Source organism: Pezoporus flaviventris, unplaced genomic scaffold, assembly GCF_033815535.1.
Source record: "Pezoporus flaviventris isolate CSIRO_AGI_PZ_B2104156 unplaced genomic scaffold, CSIRO_AGI_Pfla_v1 ptg000014l, whole genome shotgun sequence".
NCBI lineage: Eukaryota > Metazoa > Chordata > Aves > Psittaciformes > Psittacidae > Pezoporus > Pezoporus flaviventris.
This window is the reverse complement of record NW_026892562.1, coordinates 303,613-324,793: the sequence shown is the minus strand read 5'-3', so window position 1 is coordinate 324,793 and position 21,181 is coordinate 303,613. Positions and strand designations below refer to the sequence as shown.

The 21,181-nt window shown below is 38.0% G+C and overlaps 1 protein-coding gene across 5 annotated transcripts in view; it reads left to right on the top strand.

The window, feature by feature from the left end:
• The window catches only part of PRMT3 (protein arginine methyltransferase 3), a 64,479-nt gene that overhangs the window by 19,282 nt on the left and 24,016 nt on the right, over positions 1-21,181 (top strand). For 4 of the 5 annotated variants that reach the window (XR_009743324.1, XR_009743325.1, XR_009743327.1 and 1 more), the window contains 4 exons: positions 1,500-1,599; positions 11,041-11,119; positions 16,189-16,376; positions 20,605-20,691. Coding sequence is in view for 1 of the 5 variants with exons in the window: in XM_061453086.1 (XP_061309070.1) it covers positions 1,500-1,599; positions 11,041-11,119; positions 16,189-16,376; positions 20,605-20,691 (454 nt within the window). In the remaining 4 variants the exon portion in view is untranslated. The remainder of the gene's footprint in view (positions 1-1,499; positions 1,600-11,040; positions 11,120-16,188; positions 16,377-20,604; positions 20,692-21,181) is intronic. The other variant, XR_009743326.1, reaches the window with a different exon arrangement.

The following is a 21,181-nucleotide window of genomic DNA, read 5'->3' as shown; positions in this document are numbered from 1 at the left end:
TTACACAATAAACTTATCTGTAACTAAATACTTGCCTTTTTCTTACTGTGAATGGCTGCTCATAAAATTTCCAGCACACTGAATGAGTTTATTGTTGTCATTCATCACTGTTATAGTAGAATAGAAAGTTGAATTATACTTCCTAAATATAGCATCTGATCAGTTTTTCCTGCAGTGTGTAAACTACATAGGTTTGTTCGGGGATTTTTAATACCTTGCAATTGAAAACAAGTATGTAATGAATTTGTTTCCTCTTTTGTTTTAAATTGTATCCTTGTGTGTGGTCATCTAGGAAGTTATCCTGGAATCTCTTTTTGTCCTTCTTGAAATATGGTTGTGGGGGATAGCTCTTCAGCATTTTATTTCTCACTTAGAACTTCAGGGTTTACTTCTGTTTACTGCATTAAATATGATATTAGTGATAAAGTGCTACTCTTCTATCAGAAAACTGTCTCATGTAGAGTGGTTAATTGATCTTTCCAACAGCCCACATGTTCAAGTAGCCCTTTGACCCTTTCCTTTGCCTCCCTTCATTTTTGGTTGTTTTCCCATTTTCTTCTAGATTGAATTTTTAATGTGATTACCAGTCTGCACATTGAACATTCTGTTGAAAGCCAGACAGAATGTGAGTAAGATATCAGGATAGGGAGGGAAGGGGCAGAGATAAGAACTGCCATAGAAAAATAAATTTATTGGGTGGAAATACATTTCTGCCATCACTAAGAACAGCTATTGTGATATTGTGTATGTGCAAGACACATATGTGCAAGACAGACTAATATGGTTTGCCAAGAAAAAAGTACTATATTTCAAGCATTTACATATTTGGTAATTTCACTGTCATGCAGTTTTTGTTTAAAAAGGTGTAGTCATATCACAGTACCTTCCTCTTTACACAGGACGGTGGTACCCTTACTTGCATATGAGGTTTTATACCTGATGACTGCAGTTACTAAACATTGCAGATGATTTTGGCCCCAATCACAGTGGGAAGGATGCCTTTATTGTGGAATAGCTGTAATACTGATCTAGAGGGAATGTTTGCTTGCAGTGACTTTGCAGCTAGTTTTAAATAAATAAAAAGAAAAAGCTGTGCAAAACAGCTTTGCAAGGAAGTTAACTTCCATTGCTATCCTAGTGTGATAAGTAGCCTCTAATTACTATAGGCTACAGGGGTCAAAGAAGGAGAACTGGGAACAAGGGACTCTGAACAGAAGTGTAATTTTAAGTTGTCTTTTTCTCTATTTTTCTGATTTCTGAAGCTTACACATTTCCACACACACCATGTTAGAGGTATGCAGGTCTACTGTCTGACACCTCTGCCTGGCACTAAATCTGCTGCTGTTTTTTGGCTACTCGAAATCATTCCCTCTGAAATATAACTGAGAAGAGTTAAAAAAGTTATTGGAGGGAGAAAGGCAAAATACAAACATCATTCTATCTCTCTTGACAGAATGACTTGGAAATGGAAACTAATTTGTTGATGTTGTGACTTGCAGATTAAATAAACTTGAAAATATCATTACGTTAGTCAAAGGAAGAGTCGAAGAAGTAGATCTGCCGTTGGAAAAAGTGGATGTGATAGTATCTGAATGGATGGTAAGATGCATGAATATTCCTTTCAGGACATAACTATTTTTAGGAAAACTTGTAATTTTTTTTTTTTTTTTCTTCATGTAAAAATGATTCTTGTAAGTGATGAGATTTTTTTAACCAAAAATATATCATGCTTGCAAGTGTCCTTGACAGCATGTGAGGAGGGATAATGGTACAAATTATGTGGTACTGGGGTACAACTCTTGATCTCTTTTGTTCATGCTCTTTCAAGTCAAGGTTCTGTAAGTACAGTTGAGCTCTTTTGGGTACAGCAGTAAGTTTCTGTTAAGTAGTAGTTAGTATGCCTGTCTACACAGTACTGTATGCCTCAGTAATACTATTGTAGCTGCTCAGGTGAAAGTAATGGAGAAATATTGTAGTAGTCATCTAGCTCGATCATTCTGATGAGTAAAATACCTTTAGTCTGCAAAGACAGCTAAAGACTGTCATGACTGTGTGGATAATGGGATAAGGAGGTGAGGAGCATACGCACTGGGAAATGTGCAAATACATCTAGTGCTTGAAAACAGCGTTACTATTCAGTGCAGTTTTTTAGTATAAAAATGGAGTAACTGATTTTAAGAGCACGTAATGAAGAGGTGGCCAACAGTCAATGCAGTGTGTAAATGGGCCATTTCCTGGAATCCATTGGATTTCAGCTGTTTGCCTGTTTGTTTTCTTTCATATTCTGAATAGCTGAGGGAACTGGGGGAAGTTAGTCTGGAGAAGAGAAGGCTCAGGGAGGACCTTATCGCTCTGTACAACCACGTGAAAGGATGATGGAGCCAGGAGGTGGCTGGGCTCTTCTTCCAAGTAACAAGTGATAGGACAAGAGGAAACTATCTCAAGGCTACACCGGGGAGGTTTAGACTGGATATTAGGAACGATTTCTTCACTGAGAGGGTGTTCAGGCATTGGAACTGGCTGCCCAGTGTAGTGGTGGAGTCACTGTCCCTGGAGGTGTTCACAAATTATGACATGGTTTAATGGTGGACTTGGCAGTGCTGGGGTAAAGGTTGGACTTGATGATCATAAAGGTCTTTTCCAACCTAGTTGATTCTATGATTCTGTGACTGTTAGACAGTTGTGCTTGTTACCTGCCATTGATTCTAAGGAAGAAATCTGTGTGGCAAGGCCCAGTGCCAGGCTGAACTTTGTAGTGACTGATCAAGCCTGTTCCCTATCAAAAATACAGTAGGATACACCCCTTGTGATGTTTTTTGAAGACTTCTGATATTCCTCCTGATAGTCTCCTCATGTTGCAGACCTTCAAAAAACACTTCAAAACATGTTCTTTTTTTCATGCTGGTTCCCACTGTTTGGACTTAATGAAGAATTCTTTTGTCCTTCAAGTTGAACATCAGTGATGGAAACTTACATTCTAAATCACTTGTTTTTTTTGTAGTTGTTTTACAGAATGTGTCTCTTCTACTATATACAGCAGCCTTTTGGAGAGTGGTCACATGTCCACTGTGGATCACAGAATAATAGAATGGTTTGGGTTCATCTAGTTCCAGGATCCATATCTGTCTTAACTAGCTTCCATGTAAAGGTGGAAATGAATTGATTGGGGTTTTTTTTTCCTCTGAGTTTTTTGTATTACGTATTTCAGTGAGGTGGAAAGCTGCAAAAGTTTTTTGTCCACTACTGTAATGAACCTTATTTGAAACATGAGCTTCATTTAGTGTTGAGGTGCTAGTTTCAAGGAAGGCTTAAGCCGTTGGCTTGAACTGTGGGTTTAAAAATAGTGTTACAGTTAGCAATTTCTGACTGGATAGTGACTTCTAGAAATGTAATTATAGTTCTTTCAGGGCAACTTTTAATCGGTTGTGCACCAAGAATAACGTTCCCAAAAATGTTATTTCTCATTCTGCAGCCCAAGATTTGCTTTTAAAAGCAGCTCGGTTGCTGAAGAGCTTAAGTCGTGTTTTAAGTCAGTGCCTCTGAGGTGAAGTAAAGGATTTCAAAAGCAGCTCTTGTTAGAAATGAAGTATTGAGTGTTCCATGTTTGCCATTTGTGTGCTAATTGACCTTGTAATATCATAATTATACAGACGTGCATTTCACTTTATTAGTTATTCTAAATATTTAGGAATGTTAGTATTTTTATAGGTTGCTGCAATACAGAGATAAAGAGAACAATGCTGTGGAAGTAAGATTGATAGCCAGACAGTGTACGCACTGTTACAGCACTGTCCAGAAAGAACATTATATTGCCTGGATGTAAATGAAGGTTCCTCTTTGTCTGGCTTTCTTGTGTGAATTTGCTTTTTCTTTCCCTTCCCTACATGATACTGGCCAGTCTGGCCAGTCTGGAATGTTTTGTTAATATCTGAATCTAAGTGCTTGAAAATGTTGCAAATTTGAAGCATGAGAACAAAAAAGAGTATGTCAGATTTTAGCTCTTTATTTAAAGAATCTGCATGGATTAGTAGGAAAATTCTAGTGGGACCAGTGTTCTTTCTTTCTTACAAAAATATGAAAAGTTGCAGTTCAGAAAACAAACTGCATTTAGTGCACTATAGGCTGCTTTTCTTTTTTTTTGTCCTTTAGAGCTGTGCCTGGAACATCAGAAAATTAAAAGCAGGTGTGATCTGTGACTTGCACAGACTGCTTTGTTGTGCCTCCTTCTTTCATTTTTTTTAATTTGTTCCATCTAAATGTGCAAATGGGAGAAGCATCTTAAATATTACACAGCAGATAGGGCAGTATGAGTTTGTTTGTATACATGGAGTCAAATTACATTTCGCATGTGTACTTGTCCCCTTCCAAAATAATATATTTCCATTTTAAATTCACCTGGATATGGATTTGTCATGTTCCAGGTTTAGTAGCTGAGTGATGAGCAGCTCTCCCTTCAGTGACTTTATTAAAGCCTATGAAAGAAACTAGCAGTGATCTTTTAATATAAAGACATAAATGCATTGTTTGAAACAACTGAAGTATGTGAGAGTATTATGAGATGATAAGCAGGAGATCTGTGTGATTGTGTATGGGTAAAACCAGTATGAGAATGTTGTGGTTTAAGCTGTTGAGAAAGACAGTGGAAGGTGTGATGAGCTGTTCTTCTGCCATCCAAAAGGTAGATTGCTGAAGTTTGACGGCCTGTTGGACTACTGAAGACCGAGGTAAAGCCACCTGTTTAGACTTTTTCTCCCCAAAGACAGCTGTGCATTCCTTACAGCAAAACATTGGTGAAGTGCACAGCCTGGCACAAGAGCTTCTTGTGTGCTGTGAACCAGCAGGACACAGTAGAGCAGGTGGACCAAAGAGCAGCTTCACCCAGTGAATCACATTGACTTCAGAATGAGCACAAGAATGGCCAAGTAATAGGCTGTTCTAACCAAACTGATTCTATAAGTAGAATGTCTTCCAGTTCTTTGAGAAAGGTTGTTTGAATGCAAGAATGGGTGAATTTTATGTAAGATCTCACTGCTGGCCTTGTTTTGTAGAGGTTTCCCTCTCCAAGGTCATTTGATACTCTATAGCAGGGCTGTAAGCTTCTGATGCACCATCCTGCTTGGTTGCCTGTAGCTCTGATGTGTGAAACTGTTGAAAGCCTTAGTTTGTGGAACTTCAAATTATTGTTAGTGGTTGCAGGTACCAGCCTCTGATGTTTTTCTGCTTGTCTGCTTGTAGAGCATCTACAAGCAAATATCTTATTTTCTTAGTCAAACTGCAGACTTAACATGAATGATGTTTCTAAGCAAAGGTACAGTTATTTGTGTACACTGCCTCATGGCAATCTTAGCTGCAAATCATTTCTGAACCCACATCAGTGATTTCTTTGCACCTTGGTGTAAGGGATGAAATCCCTTGTCAAGTGACTTGACCTGAAAACAGTTTGCAAATTCTCAGATTTCATAAGGGATTTAGTATTTTGACTTGGGTATGCTGCTGTTTTTATGGGTGGTGGGAAAGTCCTGAGAAGATGCATACACCATAGACTTGCTCTCAGTTAGGATCACATTTACACATTCTCCTTAGAAACAATAAATTTTGAGAAACAATAATGGTTTACTGTATTTAGAGTAATTTTACATACAGCATGTAAGTTTGAAATGAGAACTGCTGTGCAAAGTGCTGAAGGTAGTTTTTTATTAAATTGAATACTGGACCGGAAAAGATTTGTTACAAACATGCCAAGGTGGCTGTGTTATTGCACATGGATTTTGGTAATGTAATTGTAAACTTTGTGGACTGCTTATTGAAAGGGTGACTGCAGAGAAAACAAAGTGGATGTAGTGCTTTTCTGGAATGTTCTTACCCAGCTGCATCTGTGTTGCAGGTTTTTTTCTCTGTATGCTTTCCCTTCCTTTCTCTAGCTACAACTGTAAAGCTAGAGGTTGAGTTTAATAAACTTGAAAATTATCTCCATTTCTTGCTTCTAAGGAGGATTACTTTGAGAAACGATTGTCTGAGACAGTTGTCTCAAATATATTTTTTGAGTACTGTGCATACTCATAAATTGCTGTTTCATGCAGTGCTTTATGATACTGAATATGCAGTAAAGTTTTACGCAAGGAAAAGAGGTGGACTCCAAGTTAAAATAAACCAATGTTAGAATCCAGTACTCTTGTCTCCTAAGCATATCATTGCTCAGGCAGCTAATTTATTTCTTTTTCCTTCCTTTTTTTGGGGGGGTGTTTTTTTTTTATTTATTTATTTTTTTTTTGTTAGATAATTCTGAAGTGATACCAGGATGGGCTGTGAATGGGAGTTATTCAGGATCTAGAGAAAAGGACTAGGAAGTGAGCATGTCTGAAACACTGCAATCATCTTTTCTCTTCTTCCTCCTTTTCCCTGTTTCTATGACAGATACACAGTGCTGGCTTTCTTTGAACACTTATTAATCTTTCTGTAGTCCTAATATTCTCTATTGTTTCTGTTAGTATTTGGAGGAGCATTAATATAAGTGTTCTATAACACAGCAATAATTTACAATTTTATGTGTAAAAATGGGGCTTTGCTTTTTTGTGGTTTTAACAATGCTCTGTAAAAAGCATCAGACATAGCTGAATGCTCTAATTTCTTTACTTCAGAATGGGTTTATCAAGGAATTGTTTCCTTGCATGAATTATTTTTTTCCCAACACCAGTAATGGGTATCACTTTTCTGTTCTTCAGGTCTTCCCATTTGGTGTTCTCACTCATAGTTAAGAACACAACAGGGTGTGCATAATAATAAAGTCAAGCTGTGGTTTTGAAATGTGTGGGCTTGCTCTGTCAGTAATGAATTATTTCCATTTTTTTCTTTTTTAATTAAATCATACATGAGAGATCAGCAGGAAGGCTGGCTTGTCATGAGGGAAGTGGTGCCGCACCACAGCACGCAGTTTACATGTAGGTGCCGCTTCTCATTTAAATGTGCGACAGATTGGGGGGGGGGGGATTTTGTCAAATAGAAAGGAATTTTTCACAGAACTGAGTTTGCAGCATCAGGTTTGTGCATCTGTGAGTAGATTTTTATATTTTAAATCAGAATGCATTGTCCAATCTGTTTTATAATACCCTCTGTAATGTGTTTTACTCTGTAGTCCAATGAAAACCTTGCAGTTAGAAACTTTGGTTTAAGAAAATAATGCACTTTTTTTGTATTAATGTATTCTTTTGTATTGATAGGGACTGAAAACAAAATAAGTCCATTCTCTGGACCAGAGATTTGATAGCTGCCTTTTATCTCTTTAAATATTCAAGTGTTGGGCCTTACTGAATCTGGTGTACCAGACCAGGTTCAGTTATGTTACAGCAAATTATAAAAGGGATCTTTAATAAAGGGCAGGGGGAAGCTCAATGCTTATTCAAGTAAATACTACTTCTTAGTTCTATCTTCACAAGTTTTCTCCATTGTACCAAAAATTCTGCTATTTCTTGCTATTGTAAGCATGCTAATACCACTTTTTGAAATATATATATGGCTTTCACCAATGAGTAGAAAGTAAGTGGAGAAGAACCCAAGTTCCACTATGGTATTTGATAGGAACAGGTAAGGGAGCTATACATGAAGAGCCATATTTAATCTCAAATAATTTATGTTTTAAACAAAACTTTTTTCTGTAGTATTCTCCACACAGTGTGGCATATTTAGTGTTGTTGTTGTGTCTTGATGCTTTTAAAGAGCTTAATCTCTTTTTCTTCATGAAGAATATCATAATGAATACTGAAGCACTAATGTAAAAAGAACTTCCTATACTTATATTTTGATTAATTGGTAAAAGATTTTTATGTAGCTTTGAAAATAAATGTTAGTGCTGTAGTAAGAGGAGAATGTAACAATGGGAGATATTAAGCCACTAAAGCCTTGTGAGCCTTTTATAATTCTGTTAAACTCAAAATACAAATATAAAGGATATTCATGTTCCTCTGGATTCAGTTTGTCAGTGGGCTCAAGCATTTTGATAGCTGAGTTCTTGGCTGGACATGATGTAGGACAGATATATGCTTGAACAGAGCAACTCCAGGGTGCTGTGTTTCTGTTCTGTCCAAATCCCTTTATATATATGTATGTTCATTGTGGGGTGGAGAAAAACCATTTATTTTGAGCTTTGAAAGTATAAAAATAAGGAACTTCATTTTGAGAAAGAAATGGTCAGCTTTTTAGTAGAAAACACATATGACAGTGTAACACTTTAAGATGTGCTCTGTATTCAGTTTGCCTTTAAACAGAGAACATGTCAGCTTTTCTTAGTTTAGCCACTACCAAGACTGAAATAGTAATATGCTGCTCGCAGAGATCTCTTTTTTGTAATGAATTTTGAGGATGCTCATACACAGTTAAGAAAAAGCAAACCCCTGAATGTTACTGGGGTAGAAGCAAGAGTGCCCCACAGCATCATGGGAAAGAGATGTCGGGTGCAGTTCTTTTTCCAGATGGCACCCCTACAGGTGAGGCAGCAGGCTGTGAAATTATGTTCTAAATTACACTACAGATGAGCACAGCACACTGAGCAAAAGGCTTTGGTATAAGTGATAAATGAATTAATTCAGTACCATTGACAGCTTATTGTAACTTACAGGAATGCTATAATGAGTTGGGGGAAGATAGAACTGGGATTGCAAAGGTCAGGGAAAGGACAGTGACAATTTCCTGCATTTCTCATGAAAAAGTGTTTTGCAGCTGTACTTCTTGCACTTGTTTGGCAGACGTAGGTGATGGGCATTTTAGCCAGGAAGAAATAACTGAAGAGCTGATCCGTAAAAATGTTGATTCATAACTTAATGACTCTTGGTGACAACTGGTCTTAAGATGTGTCCTAGAGGTTACATTTAAAATACTGTAAAAACAACTCTTTCAGTTAAAGACATCTGAAAGGATTTTTTTTTAATTATTTTTAAAACTGTAAGAGTAAGAGTAAAAAAAATAAAACTCTGGTCCTATTCTGTGCTCTATGCCGTAAGCATAAAGTCTGCATGGTGCAATTAGAGCTCCTGGTCTTTGCAACTGTTTTGCAAATGCTTACTAAAAGTACTGCTCAAAAAGCAGTAGTCTTTGTTCTGGACCAGTTCTAAGGACATGCAAAAAAACAGGCAGTAAAGTGGAAGAGCAAACAACATTTGGAAGAAGAATGCCCAGTAACGCACTGTCCTGTTACTGGAAGAAACAGGTTGAGAAGAGGGCATTTCCATTTTCTTCAAACTGTGTTCTTGTTGAATGCATATACATTGTGCTTCAAGTTTCTTGTGTTCTAATTTTAATTTTAGGTTAGTTTTCTTTTCAGACTGCACTGTGAATGGTGACGTTTATAAGTAATTTTGAACTTGCAGAATGTTTTGTTCTAAGAGCTTTAGATGAAATAAACATTCAAGATGTGATGAACTTGGAGTAAACTTGGTATTCTTAGCTGTACAGTTCCTATGCAGTGCTGTCTATCTTCAATAAGGAGGCATGATCGTAAAATCACAGAATGGTTTTGATTGGAAGGGACTTTAAAGCTCATCTAGTTCCAACCCCCTGCCACGGGCAGGGACACCTTCCACTAGATCAGGTTGCTCCAAGCCCTGCCAATTCTGGCCTTGAACACTGCCAGGGATGGGACAGCCACAGCTTCTCTGGGCAACCTGTGCCAGTGCCTCACCACCCTCACAGGGAAAAACTTCTGCCTAAGATCTCATCTCAGTCTCCCCTCTGTCAGGTTAAAGCCATTCCCCCTTGTCCTGTCACTACCTGCCCTTCTAATAAGCCCCTCTCCAGGTTTCTTTTTGTCCCCTTTAGGTACTGAAAGGCTAAATAAGGTCTCCCTTCAAAAATAAAAAATAATCCCTTTGATTGTAAAAATGTGGTTGGTTACTGCTGTCCGGGCTTGTAGGACTGCAGGTCCTAATTCTGGACTTGCAGTTGTCTTTTTTTCTTCTTTCTTACTGGCAATGAGTGTATAAATCAAACCATATGGCTAAGCTGTTTTTTTAAGCAAAATGAGAGTTGTGATGCTATGTGAAAATCCAAAATCTGTGCCAGTTTAATTTGTCTTAATTGATTTCATGTCATAAGAATGTGGTGTTGTATTTGGTAAGTATGAGGATTGTTCTCAAACTTGGAAGATAGAAAGGGTGTAAAGTAAGTAAATCAAGTGAAAACCAAAGGGTTTATATATCTCTTGGAAATCTGCAGTTTACTTAAAAGTAGTTGAGGAAAAGTATGTTCTGTATAACTTGTATCTAATACTGCTATATGGGGGTGTTTTATGTCTTGGAAATGTTGAGTTAAGAAATATTATTTTCTGTTTCAGAAAATGGCTGACTAAAGTTTAAAATAACTTATTCTAAACATGCATAGCAGTATGATTAAACTGCTGTCAAATTAACACCAAAAAACTCATGTAAATCTAGTTCTGACCGGTTTTATCCTGAGAATTCTTTTAAGTTCAGTCACTGCTAAATGATGCAGAACATCCGGAGAACCTATGTCTTTGGCGTATGATTTATTTCTGCCTTAGTGAGCATTGCCCAAGCTGCCACAGGGCACCACGAGATTGCAGACGTGAAGCAGCAAAGATGCATTCCAGTTGGTGTTTCTCTGACAATTTTAATGTTACTGGAAGTTTGAAGTGGGAAGGGATTTTCTTGGGGTTTGGGTATTTTCTTTGTATGGTGCCTCCAAGTTATTACGAAAAAAATCAATCCATACAGCTTTTCACTTTGAATTGAATTTGATTTCTTTTGATGTTGTAGGACTATAGGGTAATTGTTGGTGTGTTGCCTATACTTTATTATTTAGTTAGGTGCTAGATACTTGTTGTTTGGGAAATTAAAGATGGTATTTCATGTAACATAAGTTTTGAGGTGAAAGTACTGCCATTGAGAAATTCTCTGGGTGCTGGCTCTTTTTGAGGTACATGAGCAATATGAAATTCTTAAAATATGTTAAGAAAGTCTATATGTAAGTTGATTAAATAGGCTACAGAAGAAGCATGATGATTTCTGAAATCTTTCCTTTTTCTGTAAACAGGGTTATTTCCTTCTCTTTGAGTCAATGCTGGATTCTGTCATCTATGCAAAGGACAAATACCTGACTGAGGGAGGCTCAGGTTGGTGTGCATAATTCTTTTAATAAATTTAGCTCTGGGGGGAAACTAAATGAACTCTGAGACTTAGAATAAGCTATGCATGGATGAGAAAGTTGCCAGTCTAAATGAAAAATGTTTCCATTAGTATGAGCTTCAAGGCATTAATTTACTGTATGGATAATAGAAGAACGTTAGATGGGGTATCAAGGTCTCAAGTTAATGGTGTTTTTAAGAATAGAAGGGGTTATTTATTCTTGAGTACAGTCTAAATTTTTCCTCCCTACTTCTTCCCACACACGAGCATTTGTTTTCACCTCTCAAAATCCCAGTTTTTGCATAACTATAAACAGAGGAAAATAAGTTCTATTCTGTGGGATGTGGCACTGTTTGAGTAAGCTGTTGTGAATTATAGAAAGAATGGATAGGATGTTTTTTTTTGGAGGAGGGAGGTTGCATGGGGAGAACATAGTTTCAAACAACAGAAGCTGCATGAAATAACTAATGGAATTGCATTGGTTTCTTCAGCATATTTTATCCTGCTGGGAATATACTAATTTTCTTTGTGATTGGATGGTAGGGAAGGGACAGAATATAAAAGTTTTATTTTTAAGTAGATTTCTTTTATCTTTTTAAGTAGGTTAAGTAGTGTCATCTTAAGCAGTGTTTAAGTGCCTGTAAATATTTATTCCTCATGTGATGCCATTTTCTGCACCAGTTCTGCATATGCTTTGTTCCTTGTGCTCTATTCCTTTGTCAGTATTCTATTTCATATTGACCTTTGCAATTGTAGTCATCAGTCTGGGTTGTTTTTTTTTTCCCCTTTTGTGCTAACCATGCACATAGTTAGTTTCACTACGCTGACTTCATGATTGGATTAATGACTGTTTAACAGTGCTCACTGCAGTGCTTCTCTGATTGCAGCGAGCTTTTGTATGCTACAGAGTGCAGTAGAAAAAAGGGGGGATTATGCAATGGTTCCACGTTTGGCCACAAAGCTGACTATACCAGCAAGAGATTACTGTTCATGTGGTGAAATATTTAGAAGCCACTTGAACATCATGACAGAGTAAGAGCTTTTTTTGTTTTTAGCAATTTAGAATTGTCAGGAGATCTGAAATACGGTTGTTCTAAGCTCTGTTACAGATATATGATGATAATTTTACATTGCAATATGATTAAGTCTGGGGGACATTCCCTAAAATTGTAAGGAATCTTATGTTTCACTACTATTTCCAAAGCTTCTGAAAAGGGCCAGAGGCTTGTGACCTCTATTGAAACTGCTATAGTGTCCTTTTTTCTAGTTATATTGTTGGTAGTGGGCTCGTGCCTCCCAAAGTTTCCTTTGAAAGACAGGGTATGCTGATTCTGCAGTACACATATACTTTGTGCTTTGGGAATATGTTTGGACCTTATTTGACTCTTCAAAGGATACAGTGTTGTACAGTCACAGGTTGGTATGGACAGATTTTAAATGGAACGCTGTTTTCTTAAGATGCTCACAATTGCTGCTCCCCTGCCAGCTTGTATAGCAGGTAAATGGCTGTGCCTAAGGTTACTGAGTAAGTTGCTCACCAGTCAGCTTAGCAAGACAGACACTTCTGCAGTGTGGATGAATAGCAGCAGGACTGTGGGCATATCCAGGTTTAGGTGAGCCAAAACTAAGAGCTCATTCCCATGTGAAGCCTTACCAGAGAAACTCCTGAATCTTCCGTAAAGCTTAACTTTGTCTTGAGCCGCTTTGTACTGTTGAATCCAAGATCATTATTACTGGGACTGTTTGAAAGCTAAAAAATAGCAGTAGAAGCAGCTGTGATTTGGCCAGATCTTTGAGTGATTGAGCTAGGAATAGAATCCAAATGTGTAACTTTGTGTTCAGTCAGTCATATCGTCGTTACTTCAATTTAGCCTGTTGGCCAGCTGAAGTGAATTATGCCAAACTGTCTAGGGTAATGTATACAGTACATAATAGCTTTATTTGGGAACAAAATGCTTGCTGTCCAGGACCCATCTGTTTGTTCTTTAGAGCTGTTACTGGCTTGCGGTTTTTGCATATACTTGAGGGCAGTGCACGTTAGTGAGGGGTGACATAGGTAAGGAGGGTGTCATTCAAAACGTAATGCTGTTTGCTTGGTCACATTGAAATGATGATGGTATTCACTTGGAATCATTTCCATATCCCTGTAGGATTGCTGCCTTACCCTTCAGCATCGTGAAGTTTGTGAGGCATTGCTAAGCGATAAAGGATTTCCCATTGTATTCTGTTCACCACGTGAGCTGTTCCTAGTGACAGATGACTTCTGGGCACTGAGTCGAGAAGGACAGATGGTCAAAACGATGAATCTGTGAGAGCATTGAGGACTGTGCTTTTTGTCCAATCAGCATTTTGTTCATTTCACTCGTGAGAAGGAAAAATTATTAAATTATAGGCTTAATGAGATTAAAAAAATAGTAAGTCTGTCAGGTTGCATGGGCAAGTATTGCAGGGTTGCAGAAAGAGCAGGGGATCGAGGATAGTGGGTGAGATGGCAAATGCAGTTTTTTAAGCAGATGCATTTAAACATTTTCAAAAACCTACAGTGTTTAGATGATTTAGGCTGATATTTAGATAACATGCTTATGTTTCCAGTCAAACCTCAGTATAGCATATGCTTCTGTACATAAGTTAGGTAAATTTGGAAATTAATGAATCACTGTAGTCTCTTGCCTATGCACTGTTGATGGAACACAGATTTCTTCTTGTAGATTCTGAACACGCATTGTCTACTTCTTTGTTGTTAATTTGATGGGCTAAACTAAAATTGCAGCTTAGATTACAGCATTAGTGTTTACGGTTTTGCTTCTTGTTAAGCACTGTGTATATAATATATATAATGATATTTGATATGTAATCAATCATAAGTTCCACTACTAATTTAAGGATTTGCTGTGTGCACCAAGAGATTTAATTAAAAATTATTGTACCACTGAAATATTTAATGCTTGATAGACGTGGTAAACTTTTTGTTATTAACACAATGTCCCAGAAACGTGGGCTACTCAAAGGAGGGAAGGTTATAAACTAGTTGATTACTTTTTGCTGTGGTTTTCACTTGCAGCGATGCCAGCATGCTCCTGTAAGTGTATTCTGTAACTAGAGACTTCCAGTCTCTTTGCATTGCTCTTTTCGCCAAACACCTGGCATTCTTTTGAAGAGCATTTCCCTGAAAAATACTCCCTCAAAGGCTTGTATTCTTGGCTTTTGTTGTCTTGCTTCACACTGTGTTTGAATTTTTGCAGCATCAGTGGTGGCTCTTGGAGGTCTGAGTTGCTGGGAGGTAAAACCAGATTGAATGCAGTTGTCACGCTGGTAAACAGCAACATCAGATCTTCAAGAAATGGAAATTCCTTATTGATGGCTCCAGAAATCACTTGCAAATACTCCTGCCATCAGATTTTAAATCTTTGTGTGTGTGGCAACTGTCAGGTGTGCTGGAACTAAATTATTTGTTTCAGACAAGGCAGTTTGAACGCCTTCCTGTTTCCATTCTCAGACTGCCTTTGTATTGCCAAGTTAATTGTAGGCTGTTCCTGGAGAAACCTCCTCTGAATCCCTTGTCTGTAAAGTAAGGGTGATGATAGCTTACAAATGGGATTCCAGTTTAAGCTTGCTGGTGTTTCTTTATTTATTCTGTTTTAAACAGAGGTGAGAAAAATGACAGTGCGTTCATATTTTGCATAAACTAGTCATGCTAAATGTAGATTACTTACTTTAATGTCTTCACATGAAAAGAAAGAAGCTTTTTTAGACAGCTCTTATTTATCATTAATATGTGTGATCTTATTTCCTAAATCTACTCTCACTAGATGAAAGTTCTAATTTCAATTTTCTGCTTCTATCTTCAGTATTTTGCAAGGGAAAAAAAATACCATTTTTCTGACTTACCATGCTCTACCAATGATTTCTCCATACTCATTTTGATAAACTACAATTTCAGGCAGTGCTGAAGACAAGATTAATTTTACAGTTCATCAGATTTTGGGGAGAAAAAAAGAGAAACTTAGCTTCAATTTTATCAACACAGACAAACTCGTGTATCAATAAAAAAAAAAATAAAGTGTTTATTATTAGGCAGTTTGCTCTGAAGCCAGCTCAAGGATTCAATGTATGTGACTTTTAGAGGCTTTAAAACTCAACCCAAAACATTGGAATTTCTTTGTGGAAAGAAACTATCTGAATATAAATTGGGCTTCTCTTACTGTTTGATAATGCTGTAGACTGCCATGTTCATAGCAGCTGTTCTTTGCGTCTTTTCTAGTCAGCAGTGGATAGAGATTGCTAAGGGATTGACTGGCTTTGCTCTAGGCAGCAGTCAAAAAGGCAAATGTCAATCTTGCACTGCCATTTGGAAAAGCTGTAAAGCGTACTTGTTCTGAAGATATTCTTGGGAGAAGTGTGAAGATAGTGTAAGAATGATAGCGGTCATCCTAAAGCTGTGGGGAGAATTGACAAGGAAGTTATTCTCTGTTGGGTCACTTCCATATTCTTCAGATGCAGATAGAAGAGTTGTTAATCTTTTCCAGTACTCAAAAATATTTTTTTAAGTTGTAAGGCAAGTACCAGCTAGAGCTGGTAAGGAACAGGAATAAAATTCTTGAGTGAGTATATTTGTGCTTTTCTGGAAATAGGGTATTTTCACAGAGGTTTCTTGTTATTGCAAAGCTCTCATCTGAATTTTCCTTTGGCTCTACAGTTATTAAACACATTTTATGTCAGTCTCCATATATAAGCCAGAATAGTATGTTCTAAGTTACTTTCTTCAGGCATCAAGTTTCCAGTCATTTCCTAGCAGAGGGATTCAACTGGAAAGATCTTTTGTCATGAAGAGGAAATACTTGAGTAATGCGGGAAAACTGAGTTTCAGTTTCTAGTCTCTTCTGTGGACAAGTGGGACTCCAGAAAATAAAGTAGTAGAAAGTATCTTGTCCAAGAGCTGAGAAAAATTATTTGTTCTTTTAAGATGTTGCTCACTTAGAGAAAAGAAAAAGAAGAAAAAGTCCTCTTTATGCATACATAAAATAAAAAAATCGCTAATCTGTTTCTTTTGTTGCAGTTTATCCTGACATGTGCACCATTAGTCTAGTAGCTGTTGGAGACATGAAGAAACATGCAGACAAGCTACTTTTCTGGGAAGATGTATATGGCTTTGACATGTCTTGTATGAAGAAGGCTGTAATTCCAGAAGCTTTTGTGGAAGTGCTGGATCCAAACACAGTGATATCTACCGCCAGTGTCATTAAGGTACCATACTTCTTAAATGTGTAGAAGGCAGATTAGAAGTTCCCTCTTTTTACGGAGGAGAGGATAAAAAATACGCATGCACACAAATTTTGGCATCTTCAAAATACTACAAGTGCAGTAAGGTTCTTGGTGTTAAGACTGGAAGACTCATTAATTGCCTTTGTTTTAGCAAGTTTGAGCTCTTAATAAAGTAGCATTCCCACATTTAGATTGCTCTGTTTTAAATTTTGTTCTATCCAAACCCAAACTTGCATTTAAGTTACAAGTTGTGTCACTGAAATTTAAACTATACCAAAAAAACCCTCCACAACATGGAATGTAGAATTTTCTTTTACTTTGCTTCCCTTTTCAGTTCAGTTCGTGTACTGAGTTGCATAACTTCATCCAATAGAGCAACCATGTCTGAAAATGCAATGTTAGTTTCTGCAATACTAATTGAATTAATTTTATGCTTGCTTTTCTGCGGTGTCCTTTTTTTATAGCAGCTTTGTCACGGGGAATAGCAGCAAAGTTGATAGTGCTTCATATGAGAGAACACTTACATGATAAGATGTAATTCCAAAACACTGACTAGTTTGCAATTCTGATGGACTTTGGAACAGGTCAGATAAAATTGAAAGAGGGTCTATTATAAATCAAGATTTTCTGCCACAATGGTATTCTAATTATTATTCATACAGTTACTTTTCTATTGTAATACACTTAAAGCAGTACTATTACTGCCCTTCCTTCAATGGGAATTACCACTTTAGTAAACAGGTAATTTCTATTTAAATGCATTCCTATGTTACTTTGATATAGAAGAAAATAGATTTGTGTAATTTATCACTGAACTTGAAACCATTACTGAGGTCTCTTCCAGTGTAGAAACTACTTGGTGTGGTCAGTTGTCAGTCCTGCCCACAAAAGCAGTAATGGGTCAAGTACAGTTTTGGTGTAAGTATATCCTGACACAAGTTATTGTTTAAGCTTTTCTTGTCTATAATTTGATTACAGGGAAGATTTTAAAGTTTAAATTTCCTTTTTTATTTTTTATTTTTTTTAATTGGGCAGTCAAATATAGGAAGTGCTGAGACTAATACTTCTTTAACTTGAGTAACTACTTTAGCTTCCTTATGCATCTCTACTTCTTTTTTTTACAGGACACCTGTAATAGGTTCTGTGGCTTAAGGCTTACAAGTGTCTGTTTTCCTTGAGTGTAAGGAGAGGGTCAAGTGATCAAGTCAGTTGTTGGAATATATTTTGCAGACCTGTCATTATAGTGAAGATAAATTCCACCATTAGTGAATGAATGTGCACAAAATAGAGGTACAGACAAAACACAGATTAAGAAGAGCAAGTAGTGACAGGACAAGGAGGAATGGCTTTAACCCGACAGGAGAGATTTAGATCAGATATAAGGAAAAAGTTCTTCCATGTGGGGGTGGTGAGGCACTGGCACAGGTTGCCCAGAGAAGCTGTGACTGCCCTGTCCCTGGAAGTGTTCAAGGCCAGGCTGGATGGGACTTGGAGCAACCTGGTCTAATGGAAGGTGTCCCTGCCTGTGGCAGGGGGTTGGAGCTAGACAATCCTTAACCATCCCTTCCACCCCAAACCATTCCGTGACTCTGTGAAGAGTCTAAGGCTGTAATTATTAGCCATCTGACAGGTTTGTGCAATGAGTGAGGCATAGGCTTTCTCACCTGGCATTTTAATAACATTTTACATGTTCTAATTCAAGTGGTAGTGTAGTTGAATACTTCTTTCAAATAGGTCAAGTTTGGTATACAGAAAATGAAGAACGTATATGGTACTGCAAATAAGCAGCTGTAGGGATGAGTTAAGCTCTGTTTGTTAGGCAAACAAATGAACAACATTTTAACCTGGAAAATGTTGATAATTGGTTTAATGTGCCAAATGAGGTCTATGAGCTGATAATGCCCCTTTCGATTATGTGCCATGATGAGCAGTCACTCTCCAGCTCAGGTTTATGTGATTTGCAAATTGTGTCATCGTGCAGCAGTTTCCATCACTTTGTTTCTTAATGCTTTTGTACTCGGGTAGCAGTCAGAGTTTTTAAAATAGCCCAAAGTCAATGCATGAACTTGTTTGCTGAAGTTACAGTACAAAGGAGTAAAATTAATGAGTTGAGCAAAGTGGCATTACAGGTAAACTGTTTTAATCAGTAGCCATTCCACAAAGCAAATGGATTATATTTTTAAGGAAAAGTTTTAAAAGGTTCCAATTTATCATATGATTATTACAGAAGATATTTTAGTGTGTTTGCTCTGATTAGCTGCTGCTTGTTTTATATAGTTTATAGTGTAACTTCTCAGGAAGCAAAACTTTGTTTAAGGAAAGACAAAGCAGCATCAAGAAATATTTATTAATTATAGTTGTGATATTATATTCAGCATTATATGGCATTCTTGAATAAAGCATCAGCCTTCCAATATCTGAGGGGCCTACAGGAGTGCTGGAGAGGAATTCTTCATCAGGGACTGTAGTGATAGGACAAGGGTGAATGGGTTGAGATTAGATACAAGGAAGAAGGTCTTTACTGTGGAGGTGGTGAGGCACTGGAACGGGTTGCACAAAGAAGTGGTAAATGCTCCATCCCTGACAGTGTTCAAGGCCAGGTTGGTTGGAGCCTTGGGTGACATGGTATAGGGTGAGGCATCTCTTGCCCATGGCCGGGGGGGAGCTAGATCATCTTAATGTCCTTTCCAATCCTAACTATTCTATGATGCTGTGATTTTAACTGAGTACATAAGCTAAAGAACTTCATACAGTGGAAAAAAAAATTGTGGTGTAATTTTTATGAACAACTGAAAATCGAAGCTAATTGCACTCTACAAAGTCTGATTTTTATATTGAAATGCACATTGCAACGTTACCACTGTTATCCTGGATATGCTGTGTTTTGTGTTAAATTCAAAATAGCAAAGCAGTTCTCTGCCTCTTGGCTTTTCTGCTCGGTTGCATCACTTTGATATTTCACATACTCATACACCTCATGGTTGTGCTATTATTCAGGAGGGCATCCAGAGGCTGGAGAAATGGGCCAGTGGTTGTCCTGTGCAAAAAGCTCGGGGCAGCCAAAGGGCAATGCATAATCCTGCTGAGGGGAGGGAAGAATAACCCCACTCATCAACAGGGGCTGAAGGTCTACTGGCTGGAAAGCAGCTTCTCTGAGAAGAGTTTGACAGGCTGAGGGAGCTGGGCTTGTTCAGCCTGGAGAAGAGGCGGCTCCAAGAAGATCTGAGAGCAGCTTCTAGTGCCAAAAGGGGCTGACAGGAAACCTGAAGAGGAGGTTTGACAGGAGCATGTAGTAACAGGACAAGGGGGGATGGCTTTAAACTGACAAAGCAGAGATTTAGATAACAGGAAGAAGCTCTTCCCTGTGAGGCTGGTGAGGCACTGGCACAGGTTGCAAAGCTGTGGCTGCCCCATCCTTGGCAGTGCTCAAGGCCAGGTTGGACAGGGCTTTGAGCAACCTGATCTAGTGGAAGGACCTTATCAGTGCATATAAATGCCTCATGGTGGTGGAAAGTGGAGAAGGTAGGGCCAGATTCTTCTCAGTGATTCTCAGTGGCAGGTCAAGAAACAAGGGGCACAGGTTGAGCTACAGGCAGTTGTCTTGAAAGATCAGGAAATGGTATTTTACTCTGAGGGCAATTGAACAGTGTGTCACAGGTTGCCCAGAGAAGTTGTGGAATCTGTCCGTAGAGGTATTCAGGAGCTATTTGGACATGGTTCTGAGCAACCTGCTCTAGCTGACCCTGCTGTAGACTGTGATTTCCAGAGGTCCCTTTCAATTATTCCATGATCAATACTACATTAACCTGGCAAATCAGAAAAGCCCAGATTGAGCCTGTATCACTTTTGATACTGTATTCTGCCATGTGGCTGTATGAACAAGGAGTAAAACGGGTGAAGATGCCGGTGAATATGACTTGATTTTACCAGTGGGCAGCTGTCATCAAGCAATTGTCTTGAAAGAAGTGAGCTACTACACTTGGCTCCGTAGTGCTACTAGTCCAAGTGCCTGTTAGTGCTGGCATTTTGGGAAGGGGTGTTTTAGGTTGTCAGTGTGCCGACAGGATTAAGTGGGTTTTAAGCCTCTTCCCATTTTTCAGAGCTGAATTAGTATTGCCCTCAAGAAGTTGTCTCATTATGTGAGCAACCTTCATCCAAAGGAAGGTCTCTAAATTTAGCACTGACAGAATTGTATTACTTCTTTCAACAGCATGTTGACTGTAATACTGCATCCACTCCAGACTTAGAATTCTCTTCAGATTTCACCCTGACCATCACAACGAGCACAAAGTGTACGGTAAGACAATTTTATTTTTTTCATGTATGGTCAATATCACATTGGACTAATAGCGCATTAATTATGCTTCATTTATGATCAGTCCTTGCCTTGAAACCTTCATTTCCATGGTACAGAGGTGTCAAATGAGCTCTTGTAAAGAGAGATAAATGTAAAACTCCAGTAGTAATGTTACAGTATAATGCAGGTACATGAGGAAAGGGAAAGATGAGGAGCCTTAGTACTGTTTTGTTATCTAGCCCATTCTCTGAAAGAAGAGGTTTCTGTTCAGACATCTTGTTACCACTGTGCTCAAGAATGACATGGGCACTATTCTCAGAAGAGCTTTTCTGTGTTTGGTAAAAAGTGAAAAACAACATAAGGACAAGGTAGACTACAGCTCCGACAATAAACATTTAGCAGCTCCTATGGCAAACTCAGTTTTTCAAACAGGAAAGTTGATGAACTTTACATGTGAAAACTGAGGGGGAGCAAATAGAACACTAGAATC